The sequence below is a fragment of the Trachemys scripta genome, chromosome 8, assembly GCF_013100865.1.
Source record: "Trachemys scripta elegans isolate TJP31775 chromosome 8, CAS_Tse_1.0, whole genome shotgun sequence".
In the NCBI taxonomy this organism is placed as follows: Eukaryota; Metazoa; Chordata; order Testudines; family Emydidae; genus Trachemys; species Trachemys scripta.
In genome coordinates, this window is record NC_048305.1 from 71,474,666 (window position 1) to 71,488,267 (window position 13,602).

The 13,602-nt window shown below is 39.4% G+C and overlaps 1 protein-coding gene across 12 annotated transcripts in view; it reads right to left on the reverse strand.

Annotated features, from left to right (window-relative positions):
- Window positions 1-13,602, reverse strand: part of LOC117881863 — a 76,844-nt gene that overhangs the window by 31,869 nt on the left and 31,373 nt on the right. For all 12 annotated transcript variants that reach the window (XM_034779630.1, XM_034779624.1, XM_034779627.1 and 9 more), the window contains 8 exons: window positions 12,974-13,058; window positions 9,350-9,545; window positions 5,759-5,895; window positions 4,607-4,698; window positions 3,117-3,228; window positions 2,390-2,425; window positions 1,790-1,828; window positions 740-784 (listed from right to left, as the gene is read on the reverse strand). In XM_034779630.1, the coding sequence (XP_034635521.1) occupies window positions 740-784; window positions 1,790-1,828; window positions 2,390-2,425; window positions 3,117-3,228; window positions 4,607-4,698; window positions 5,759-5,895; window positions 9,350-9,545 (657 nt within the window). In that variant the 5' untranslated portion in view covers window positions 12,974-13,058. The remainder of the gene's footprint in view (window positions 1-739; window positions 785-1,789; window positions 1,829-2,389; window positions 2,426-3,116; window positions 3,229-4,606; window positions 4,699-5,758; window positions 5,896-9,349; window positions 9,546-12,973; window positions 13,059-13,602) is intronic.

A 13,602-nucleotide genomic window follows, 5' to 3' on the forward strand; every position in this document is an offset into this window, starting at 1 on the left:
ACAACTTGGATTAAAAAGATGTAAATTGTTCCATAACAACACATATATAACTTGGAATTTAAAAAGGCCAATAGGAATAGACAATGAAATCAATTACAAAAGTAGTCCCACGTTGAAGGGGTCATATGCTGTGCACTAGAGATGGTGTTGCAAATATTATTGAATTAAAGTGAATGTCAAGGACGTTAGGTCAGAAAGTTTTGTAACATTTTGTGAATGAACTAAAAGGAAAAAATGAAAATGGCTAGAAACAAAAGAGTAACTGCACATTCTATTTTTATTGTCCAAGTGGAATGAAAAAAATAAGTGACTATTAAAGGGGTGAAACAACAAGTTAGCTACGTGGAATAATTTCATTTTTTAAATAATTCCAGATAGCATTAACACCACAAATAAGGAAACAAGGATTTATTTATTGTTTTGTTGACAGTATCAGCTTAATGTTTGGTTAATAAAGTAGAGGTGGCCATGTTTGTTGTGAGGATGTGGATGGTGAGTTCTGAGTGCAACAACAAGTTAACCTGCAAGGACTTAGATCCTGTATGATTATTGACTATTACCATGCATTTGTGGATCAGTAACTGTTTGGAATCCCTGAGCTTACTGACAGAGACATATTTTACCACAGAGTTGAATAACATCAGTCAGTCTCTATCTCTATAATTTTGGATACTCAAATATACTAAAATCTACACTGGGGAAAAATTATAAATAAATAGAGAGGAACTAGGGTACTTACCTGACCAATAGAATAGCTGGTCTGAGAGGAACCAGAGGATCCACCCTGTAAACAAATCAGAAATCAATTATTAATTTTGCAAAGGACTAGTTCTATATAAACTGCTGCTTCAGGGGTAAAAAAAGAACTACCTTGTGGAATGAAATACCACAGGGGACATTTTTTGGTCATTTCATTCCACCAAACTACACCATTAAAAACTTTACTACAGAGAACTTAAACCTATTCCCCTCTCCACACAAACAAACCTAAATATACATATTGGGCCAGATCTTCAGTGGGTTTATATTGGCATTATTCCATTTACTTACTAAATATGAAGTTTCAGCCTCGTATTTAATGCCCAGCACTAGGAGTGAGCCTGAGCTGGTAAATTCTTTTAGGTGTTCCAAACTAAGTAATGTTCAGATGAAAAATGATTGTATGCAGCTATTTAGTAATCTGACTACACAACCATTGGAGTGTGTGAAATGTATAGCATAGTTGCTGGGAGCAAGAAAGGCAAAACAAAAAGACATCTTCACTGAGCTGTCACCTTTTTGTTTCTTAAACAAAACTCATATTTTATTCAGTTTCATACAGAAATTATTGTATACTGAAAGGAAGATTTCAGAATATGTGAGGTAAGTGATATTGGTGGAACTACAAAACCTGAAGGAATCATTATGGCTGGAAAGTGAAGATAAAGGAAATAAGCTCAAGACTTTCTGCTGTCAGCTTATCTGACCTTAGAGAGAAACATCTGGAGGATATAGCAGGAATGACAAATAGATATCTAGAAGTTTTGGCAGATTTTATTCACCGAAAGGCAAATTGTCAAATGGAAAGAAGAAATTGAGTTAGAGATACTACATGATATAGGTCAGTTTCTGTGATAGCTTTGCATATCACAAGTAGAAACATTCTTAGAAATTCTGATGAATGGGGAGTAATCATTTCTCCTTGCTGTAACCAGTTCAAATTTAAGAGAGAGAAACTGTAAGTAAGCAATTCTTGTCATTTGTGGATGGCAAGTAGTGAATCAGTGCTCTCTGGAGAAGGAATGTTTACCTGAATACATCCACCACTACTTGAGTAAGTTCCTCCTTTCTGTAAGAAAAGCAGAATCCAGTTACTTCTTCTTAAAGAGCTTGTATAAATACCATATTGTTTCAGGAAAATAAACACTTTTTCCTGCTTGGTTTGAGTGAAGAACCAGAGGAATTTGTTTCCATTCGATCACCCTACTCTATGTAATGGTCTGATATGAGAAATGATAGGTATCTCCCCAAAAACAAACTAGATACTGATGCACTCAGATTTGAGTAGAAACCACAGGCAGTGTCAACTTTTTGTGAAAGTGTTTGAATAGCATTGTCCATGTCCTACTATAGTGTCAATAGAATGAACGGACCAGAACTTACTGGATGAGGAGTATGAAGAATGGGAATTCTAAAGTTGAGATAATCAAAGCCTCAAGTTAATGCCAGTCCTTCAAAAGTCAATCTGTCTTATTAAGATTTTCTGTGAGAGCCACACCAAACATTCAGGAGAAAAATATTTATGCACATGATGATATTCTTTTTTAAATGCTCCCACAAAACAAATAATAACACAATGCAATTAAAAAATAAAAAAGACACTGGAAAAATGTAGAGAAATAGTTCTTACCTTGGTACATTCCATCTCAATCACAATCCGTGAAGCCTATAAAGAAAACAGAAGCCAGTTATTACTTTGTAAAAGAGCTTGTTTGAATATTATCTTTTTCCTGGGAAAGAAACTCCCATTTACTTGGTGAGATAAAGGGCCAGAGAAAGATGTTCATTCTTGGTTAGATCAGCAGCTGGTGCAAACCAGTATTGCTTCATTGAACTCAATGGAACAATGGTGATTTACATCAGCGAAAGATCTGGTCCCTGGTTTATTCTTCCTTCACCTCACCTCCCTACACTATGGGAAAGTTTAGTATGAGGAGTTCTTTGAAAATGAAAATTAACTGAATACTTAAACTTTCATTTCTAAGAACATCCAGTGTAGTCACCCAATCCTTATGGCCCGGGGTAGCCATGGAGGACAGGGCTTATGATGTGGCTTATGCCTCTTGGATCACCTGGCTCTGTAATTTAACCCTTCTCCTGTTCCTTGTATGGTATTCATTGGCTAGAATGACTCAGTTTCCTTACTGTCAGATGGGATAATAATGGTTAATCCTCACAATACTTGAGTTACAGTAAGTAGGTAGGGTCAAATTTTCCAAAGCAGCCACCGATTTTGTCTGACTCAGTTTATAGATGTCCAATTTGAAACCCCTCAGATGGGGCCCATTGTCATGGAAGTATATTTTGTCTTCCACATTTATTTATACTACTCAGACAAAAATAAACTCAAAACATACCTTCTTCTTATTCCTTCTTTCTGTGACATTGGCTGACTGAGAAGGTCTAGGAGTGACAGTTTTGCTGAGAACTCCAACCCAGAAGTTCTTTGAATCTTGAACAAATGTTGCTCTAGAGGGAAAATAAGATCAGTACAATTTACTTTCTCTAGCAAATTATATTTCAGTATATTATGAAATAGAATCACAAGATTTCTTTCAGCTAAGAAAACTCACGCTTGTTAGAGTTATTTGAAAATGTATGATTTTCAGTATGAATTCATGTTGCAGCCTTCAAGAAAAGGTGTAAGAAAAAAAAGTTTCAAGAGTATGTAATTAAATCTTAGAAACTTTTTTATTTTCTAATTCCTATATTAATGTCCAACATCATGCCAAGGATCAACAAAATAGAAGGTTAGAAGGCACGGAAGAGGAATGAAAGCTGCTTGGAGAAGCTTAGACTCCTGTGTGGATATCTGCTCAAATATCCACCAGTGTTGGAGAGGCCTTGGCAGACCTTCTCACTTTCATATAGTCTCGACCTATGGCTGAAGCATGGCTTTGATTGGACCAGGGAGAGGAGATGATCATACTGTGGAAGAGTTACTCAATTTCTGTGTCTTTTTGCTCCTCTTTGTACTTGTAAGGACTTAAGGGAGTTACTGATTTGGCCTTTCTACTGTAAACTTCAGATTTCAGAAGCTGAATATCTCAGCTGTTTCAAATGGATTTTGACTAACACTTGGCAAACATATTGTTAGCCCCAGATGTTATTTTTGTTGTTAATCAAAACTTTGTAATATGCCAGGCTAATTAAAGTTACATAAAATATGGCATACATTTGGCTTTAGCTGCTCTCTTCACTCAATCAATGTGTGTCTTGTGCCATTTCCACAAAAGAGCATGAAAAAAATATTTGCTGAGAACAGGTTATGAAAATGCCAGAATTAGATAAACAAACAAACAAATAAAGTGATGTTTAAAAATTAATCTTCAAGGATTCCCACTTCTAATCATTATTTTTTCCCATACTCAATATGAAAGAAATTATTTTATTAAAAAAGCAAATATTTTTATCAGTGTTGTATTAGGGCTTGAGGCAAAGCCAATTGAAATCAATAAAAGGCCTCTCTCATGTATGGGACTATTCACATGCATATGGCTTCTCATGTGCATAAGGAATGGGGACCTAAAGGGTAAAAATTGCTTTCTGAGCCAGGGTCCACTAGTAATGCTATGAACCTTCTTGGAACTATTTGTGTGAGTAGAGGTTTGTAGGACTGGGCAACATATACAGTAGTTACTTTTAACAAAGTTTACATAAAAATGGTAGTGGTTTTATTATACTAATACAATGTGAAGATAATGCAAACAATGAAACAAAACAATACCAGGGAAAATATATGGAGAGCATAGACTGGTTATGCCAGAATGAAAGTGTACACCCAAGGAAACCATATTGAACTGTCCCATGAAAATAAAATATCAAAGCAAAAAAATCAAATATATACCTAAATTGAATACTCTTGGTGTCTGAAGGTGCAATCCAAGTTGTTGTAACTTTGTGCTTCACCTCTGAATTTGTGTGGCTTACTGCTGAATTCTGTAATAAAAAAAAAAAAAATGAAATGCAAAAGCATTTTTTATCTATATGTGCTTGCATATATTAGTAAAGGAATTTGGCTACAACACAATGGGTAGGGCTGCAGATTTGTCACGGTGGTTGAAAAGATAGAGTGATTTCTCTGTCCATGACTTTTCTTTCTGCCCATGATTTTAATAAAGCACCCATACAGAGGGGAGACTCCAGGGTGTGGGGAGAAGAAGAGGGTTTGGAGAATGAACCCTACTGGCACTCACCCCACAGCAGCAGCTCCCGTCCCGCAGGATTGGGCCTAGCTTCCCACTCCAGGATTTCTGACCTGGTACATGGGGTCACAGCTCCACTCAGATTTGGCCCAGATGCCCCTCTGTCATGATGGAGGGTGGCCGGACCAAACTTGAGTAAGTGGCGTGGTGACCTGGTGCACAGGGTTGTGCACAGAATCCATCCCCCTTCTCCGTCCATACCCATGATTTTACACACCATTTCCCCTTAAGCCCATGGTTTTTTACTAAATTTATCATGACTGCTGTATTATTTTTGTTAAAAAAAAAAAAAAGCCATGACAAATGATCTTTCACCACCACAAGAGGTCAGGACTTTTGATCTATACTTCATCCAAAAGACAGCACATCTAGCAGCACAGCAGAGCCCCCTAGCGCCATGCTGGAACATTAGTTCAGTACTAAGAATTGGGCCATGCACCACAAACATTTTACTCTGATTTTGCAGTTGATCCTCTGCAATATTGTGCATAAAAATCCAAGGGTACTGATCTGCATCCAAATGTGTCTTCTAGACATTGAATTCTAGTCACTATGAAGTCCGACATATCATATAGCAAACAGGCTTGGAAATCATAGGCCATAAACAGGTGAACAGTTCTAATGATTTGTCTGAACAAGAGTCCTTTTCTTTCTGCGAGCCAGAACCCTGGAGTTCTGATATAATTTTACATGTATTGCAAAATGAAAAATGTATGTTTCTTTTGATCAGTATCAATACAAGTATGTAAAAGTTAACCAAGCTAAGTAACTAATCTGAACGAGTGAGCACATACCGAAACATTATGACATGCAAGGGCTTGCGTGCTTGGATCTGTAATTTTAAAGGAACCAACAGGAGTATCTCCTTCAAGTTCTCGAGCCTGTAGATGAAATCCTTGAAAACCACGCTCTGCAGTTCCCTCTAGAGTCACTGAAAAAACAGTCATTTAAAGAAATGTAAGTTTCACATGCTGTGGAGCTGTCTTAAATAATACTTAACATCACATTTCCCATGGATCAAAGCATCCTGCATCTACAGAAATGCCTTATGCTCCATATATATATTTAAATGTTATGGCTAACTGCAGTTTTTATTAGCAATACTGACACTGACAAGGAGGAAAAGAAACAAAGGTAGCATAGGCATCTGTGTGACATATTACTAAATACATTTGTGAAGTAACTTAACACTCCATATAATTTACAAACAACTTTGAACAACTTTAAAATGCAATACAGATGCTCTACACAGTGAACTGTAAAATCAAAATCTTCTTATTCATCCAACCTGCTCCTTGTGTGTATTCAGAGTCCTACATACTGGCTTTAGTGACAAAGATTTTCTACTTTTAATTGTTAGGCCTGCAGAGCCTACAGTGTAGGGGGCTAGGAGGTATTGAGAGAGAGAGAGAGAGAGAGAGAGATGGTTTCTCTTCTGTCTGAGTTCCAGAAGTAGGGCGGCCGGTGTTTTGTTAGCTAAGTTCCAACTGCAGAATCTTATTTTCAGTGAAAAAAACCAACTTGGCTCTCAGATACCAAGCTGCTGAGTATGCAGAGTTGCAAGTTAGGAAACACACTGATTTACTCATTAACTCTTATTGAAAGAATCGAGAGACAGTAAACAGAGAACTGCACAATGTCATTTTTGAAGAGTCACTTTGCAACGTGAAACCATACTTTAAAGGGACACAGACAAGTTTTTATTATAATAAATGTATTTGGGTAATGCCAACAAAGTACTAGGTGTTTTCCCAAATATAATAGAAAGCCTGGTCCCTTTCCCAAAGAACTTGTCTTAAAAACAAAGATAGCCAGAGGAATGATAGAGGACCCAGGGAACAACATACAAGTCCAGGTTAAGGTAGTGATTGATAATACTGTACTTGGGCAAACATTAAAAAACATAGTTTACTATATCTCCAATTAATCCTCAACCTGCCCATAATTAGTCAACTACTTTCTTGTAGGTGTCATGGTAGAAGAGGGATTTGAAGGAGGAAAGAGTAGTGGCCTAGAGGCCAGTTCAGGTGAAGGCATTCCATACACTGGGGGGGGGGGCAGTGTGGACTAAGGCACAGAAGTGGATGTAAAAGAAGCAGATAAAGAGTATGTCATTGGTGGAGCTGGGGACAATGTAAAAAGAGATAAGAGCAGATGAGCAGGGAGAGGCAGAATTATGCAGGGTCTTGAAGGCAAGTGTAGGAACCTTAAAACCTGAAGTAATGGAAAATAGGGAGCCAGTGGCAGGATTTAACAAAGGGCAAGGCCAGAGAGACAGGAAAGGAAGATCTTAGTAGCTGCTAAGGCCCATTCCTTGTTTTACTCTTTCTTAATGTTATAATGTGATGGGAATGTTCTCCCACACCTAAATGTTCCTTTAAAATCCACCATCATTTTGTTGTTGAGAATTATTTTAAAACTCACAAGCACTTTTGAGTAGTCTAACAGCCCTGCCATCTTTGGAAGAGCTATTAACAAAACCTCTTTTTAGAGCTTCATGGATTCTGCCTGATGTTTCCAGTCACAATGAGCCACATGTTCCCCTTCTTCTACATGTTGCCCCTGGTATCCTGTCCCCCATGAAAGCCCCTCCATCTCAACTCCATGGGACTGAGTCCCTGGGATTCCAAAGGCATTCTAGGGGCACAGTAGGACAGCAGGTGCTCTGTTCTCCATTTTGAGCTGCCTGGATTTCAAAGTGGAAACTGACCTGACTAACTCCCCTTCACACCGCCTGCTCATCTTAGTGGGGGCTTGTTGCAGGCTTGTTGTTGGAGTTAGTCAATAGTCATGAAGTTGCTTTAGGAGCCTTGCCACCAAGCTGAGAGGGGCCCACAGATCAGCACTGGGGAGCAGGCTTGAGATGTGTTAAGCTGGGCCCCCAGTTTCTTGTGGCTTCAGAGAGAGACTCTCACCCCTGCTCTGTCCCCTTGAAAGAGCCAGAATTGTGCTCCTTCTGAGGATCCCCTTTCAAACCTCGGCATAGAAGGTATGCTGAGGTCAGGAATGGTGGCGGGAAGAATGTGTTGGGGTGGGGCTGTAGCATGCAGAACTGTGGACATTGTGTTGCCAACTCTCAGAAAGAAAAAAAAAAACAAAAAACAAAAAAACCCACAACTAAGTGAAAATTTCTAGCCCTCTCACAGTTGCTCAGAAAAGCTTGAAAACATGAAGTGAGCATGATCTAGAGACTCAGAAACCAGAAGGCAAATAAAAAGCACCCAAAATGTATTATTTTTAGAAATCTCATGACTTTTCATCCAATCTCATGAAATTTCGGGGTCTGACTCATGCGTGTTGAATGCTTCAGGCTGGTAATAGTGAGAATCTGAGCAGTGCTGTTGTTCACATGGCAGCAGGAAGCTGCTGTAACCTAAACAGGGATGTGTAAATTACACTAGGTGCTGCCCCAGCCCACGACTGGGCAGGTGCAAAGGTGATATAAAGCCTAGGCTGCTAATTCTATGCTGAGCCTCTGAAAGGCACAACATACAAAGCCACCCTTGGAGTTCTAACATATTGAGTTTTGTAGGCAAATTTTACGCTCCTGCAGTAGTGTAGCAAGTTGAGGGTAGTTCCCCTTTCTTCTGTACAGCGCTCAGCACACAACCAGTATTCAACAAATGAAATGAAATCAAATAAATAATAGCATAGCTCAGTTTTGCCAGTTGACTTTAGTTTCATCACAGACATTGTGTAATGGGATGAATTCATATTTGCCCAATAGGCAAGGGAAAAACATCTTCCCACGTGGAGCGGCAAGATATGAACTGAGTATGGATGAGTGGGGATGAAAGAAAGGGCTATATTTTGGGGATGCTGCAGAAGGAAATCAGGTGGAATTTTGGTGCAGCCTGAATTCAGTAGGAGAAGGAGAGTGAAAGAGTGTATGGGGAAAAGGGTACTAGCCCTTTAATTGACTGGCAAGAGCCCACAACCTGCAGCCTGGGGATAATTAAGGAGGCCCTACCCATCTTGAGGGCTGAGCCATATAAACAGGAACAGGACTAGAAGCAGAACAGGGGAGTCAGCAAACAAGCAAGCTGGCTGGTGGTTTCTCTCTCAGGCACTTGGAGACAAGTTTAACCTGATTCAGAGACTTGGGTGTGGAGGACTATAAATTTGGATGCCCTGAACCTGGGTCCTGATGAACTGTTTGTTGTAAAGATTCCTAGCCTGAAACCTGATTAAAATGCGAGGGCATTTTGTTAATCTGTGGCAGCTCCTCCTTGCCCCAGCGCTGTTGAACTGAAATCTACTGCTGCTCCACTTAGGGAAATTAAGGAAGGGCACACCTGTAGGGCCACACCAGGCTGCAAGAGGGCGCTCAAGGACTGCCTGCACCTTTACACGGAGACAGTTTTTAAATGAGTTAAATAGTTTACCTTGGATTTCGTTTCCTGGATCATATTTATCAAAAGATACAGCAATAACATATGGTGGAGTGGATTTTTGTGGTTCACCTCCATGGTGCGGTAGCATAGTATCACAATCTATTGTAGAGTTTTCATGTGGAAAACAAAGGATTCTTGGCAAAAATACCCCACACAACACAAACACGAAGAAAGGATATCTGTCCATCTGTGGAAAAACAGAAAGCATAGAGAAGTTGCCATGGCTATATCTACACTTAAAATGGAACAGTGGTGCAGCTGTGCCACTGTAGCGCTTCAGCATAGACACTTACAAGAGCAACAGGAGACGTTCTCCCGTCGCTGTAATTGTCCACCTCCCAGAGAGGCAGTAGCTAAATCAATGGAAGAATTCTACACAGGGTCTTAGGTCAGCTTAACCATGTCACTTAGGGGAGTGGATTTTTGACACCCCTGAGCAATGTAGCTGGGGTGATCTAATTTTCTAGCACAGGCCAGCCCTTCTTTTGTCAACCTAAGTGCTGTCTACACCTGGGGTTAGGCTGGCCTAACTACTTCTCCAGGGGTGTGGATTTTTCACACACCTGAGAGCTGTAACTATGCTGATGTAACTTTTCACTGTAGACCAGCCACTATCAACAGCTGTCATACTTGTTCCTGTTCCCCAGACTAGAAAATAGAACAAACCTTTTAGGTGCAGTAAATGATCCTAACCAATATTTTTCTTAAACAATGAGCTTCCTTCAATTGAAGGCTCCAATTCTTTGGTTTCATGATGGCCTCTCAAAACTAGAAAGAGGCATTTACTAAACCCCTAGGTCTGTGGCTCCAGAGTTTTGGTTCAGGCCCCTCTATAGTCAATTTAAAAGCCCCTGTCCCTCAGCATGCTTCTTGTTAAGAAAAATCATGACTGGTGGGGGCTCTTCCCATCCCTTCCACTGCCAAATGGTTGCCAGGAAATTTATTGTTAAATCCCCTGTTAAACTCTTAGCTTGATTTTTTGTTACTGTGTATATCTCAGATAAGTTAAGACTAAATGTCACTCAGACGTGCAACTTCACAAAAAATAATGATGGGAAGCAGGAGTGAAAATACATCCATGCTGCAGAGAACTTCAATGAGATAAAAAGTTCAGGGAGAAGGAAGTATTCTTGTAATTCACTCCAGTGGTGGCACAAATAGTACAGAGAGGACATTTTCCAAAATTTTGCTAAAGCCTGTAAAATTAGATTTTATTGACCAGCTGTCTAAGCAATCTTAATATTGAGCCATGCCACCACATAATTAGATAAGGTCATTAAACCTTGTGAATATTCTACTTTGTCCCAGTAATAATTGTGCTGATAAATACTGTTTGGGATTTCAGAATGCAAAAGCCTTCCCTATTTTTCATGTCTGCTTGTTGGTGGGTTGTCTTGTGGTGACATGTTAGGCTACAGAATAAATCAAAAAGGAGAAATTGGCTCAAGATTTCTTAAAGGACTTCGAACACTGTCTACTAGGGATGCCTGTCCTTTTTCCATTGAGCCATATTTCTGCATCGACATTTAGAATAGAGGAATATTTGATTTTGTACATGTGTGGAAAAAAGAGTAAACTACCTTGTAAAAAGGGGAAGGCAGAATCAGATGTAAGAAAAATATAAAAAGCTGGTGCAAGGGACCAAGAACATACTGGGTTAACTTTTAACTGAAATTGAACGCCTTGCCAACAAGGCACCGTCAGCAGATAACAAAATGGACAGTTGTGAGGTCTGCATCATAATCCATCCCATGAGGAGAAGCCAATGAACGTTTGTGAAATGCCACAATCAATAAGTGTGGTGAGCAACCAGGAAGATGTCTAAACAAATAACCATGTCTTTTAAAGAAGAGACTCTCTCCCCCAAAATGCCATTTAAATGGAAATCTTGTAAGTATTATGTTAAGGGGGGAGGGATAGCTCAGTGGTTTGAGCATTGGTCTGCTAAACCCAGGGTTGTGAGCTCAATCCTTGAGGGGGCCACTTAGGGATCTAGAGCAAAAAAAATCAGTACTTGGTCCTGCTAGTGAAGGCAGGGGGCTGGACTCAATGACCTTTCATGGTTCCTTCCTGTTCTATGAGATAGGCATATATTATGTTCAGGGGGTGGGTGTGGTTACAAACTTCCCTGTGAAAATTTTGACATAGCCCACTTCTAATTAAAATTTAAGTATAGCATGTGGTGCTACTGTATTAACTGCTGCGATAAGCTGTTCTTATTAAATCACTAGTCTTTGTCTTGTTGAGATTCTTCTGTTTGACTCATATCATAGGTAGAAGTGTTTTGGTTTCTAATTAGTTGCTTTATTTTTAAGCATAGCATCCCTGGCATTTAAATTAGCTAAGACTAGAAAATTCACCCTAAAATATTTGTTGTCTGGAGCTATTTTGTAGTTAGATGTACTCTGGTCTGTCATGCAAGAAAACTGGCCTTAAGTTTCTTATGTTCTCAATTTCTGGATGGTAGGGAGACAGAGGACCAAAGGCAGCATGCTGAGCCATGAGTGATAGGGACTTCTGTCTGCATCAGCCCTCTGATCCTTCAGATGAAAAGCAATGCAACTTGTAAAAGGAAGCCCATTCATTCTGGCCAGGAGATATATCTGTGACATGGCATCTTGGGGAACTAGGTTAAAAATGAGCAAAAATGGTGGCTATCTTAACACCTTATTAAATTTTGAGTCTGGACTAGAGATAAGTGCAGAAGATCCCAATAAAAAAAATAACTCCCATGGAAATTTTGTTTTAGTACAGAGATTCCAGTGTAATTATAATTTCTTGCTGGCATAAAGCTATAATTTTCTCCATGAAAACATCCTTCTGACACAAATCTAAAAATTAATATTTGTCAAATGCAAACAGGCAAAATTTTTAGGGAAAAATGTTATTTTTGTGCTTCTATATTTTTTAATATACAAAACATTAACTGTGCCCTCAGATACATGTAGTCAGCCCCCACTGATTGCAGTGATCTATACCACGCATATCTAATGGCAAAGTTCTAATTCTTTTCTTTGCTATCCCCATTCTGGATACATTCTCTTCTAAATACTTACATGCCCTCATCACTGTAGTCTCTAATCCCTTGCCTTCAAAACCTCCAGCCACATTTAATTTAGCATAACTTCACACCAACATAAGTTCTTGTAGATATATTTAATTATTTCAGTATTGACCCTTCCCCTGTCCTAAATCTGGGGGGGTTCAGATACAGACAATTTGGTGACTTGATTCCCATTGTCCCATAGAATCTTGGGCAAACCCTTAAATGAAGACTAAAATTGTTTAAAAACAAAGCCTTAAAATATAATGAACAATGTCACTTTAATTAAATCTAAATATTTCCCTTTGAAATATAGCCTGGATGACCCCTTCCATGCTTGCAATTTAGGGGTAAATCCTGCATCCCCTAAACCCAACAGACACCCTCTTCACAGACTCATTCTTTTCAAACATCCTTCTCCTTCCCTTGTTAGTCCTAAATCCTGTTCATTAGCCATAAATACACTCTAAAGCAGTAGTAGGCCACAGGTGGCCCACCACTGCTCTTAAGCCTTTGAGAACAAATAGCATCTGATCAGAGTACATCTTCCCTCCAAAATCCCAGCAATGTACCTTATTGGTTGAGTCCTGATCAGTGAGCAACCCCTGGTCCTTCTGTGGTCAGTGTAGAACAGCTGCAGCTCTGAAGTGCAAGAACCTGAGCAAGGAAAGAGACAGAAATCAAGGCAGAAGTGGGAGGATCCACCAATCACAGACAGGGTGGGGAAAGACAAGCAGCCAATCAGTGACACTGGCATCTCCACTGTGGAAATTAGGACACAACAGATGGAATTCTCCCATCCAGATGGGGCAATAACAACGCATACTGATCACAAATGAGTCATGCCTTCTCTGACCTTAAAGCCATTACTGCTATTGGGATACATAAAACTTTTGAGGGGTGATGGCTTAAAGCAACATTTATTGGCTAAAATCTATGGGAAAATACACATACAAGAGACATCAATATTTCATAAGGATCTCAAGTGAAAGTACAGTATATTCTATTCTATTTCACTTTAGCTCCATGACTCCTGTGTTCAGCTTTTTACTGTTTCACCCCAGTATTACAGCACGGAACATTCAAATCAGGGGGATGCTAGTAAGTACCCCTTGCATCCTCCTTCTCCCAAAGAGCCAAATGAAGCTGGATTGTGCCATCTAATATTTAAAAAAAGTTTTGTGGGAAGTTGTAATGCTAG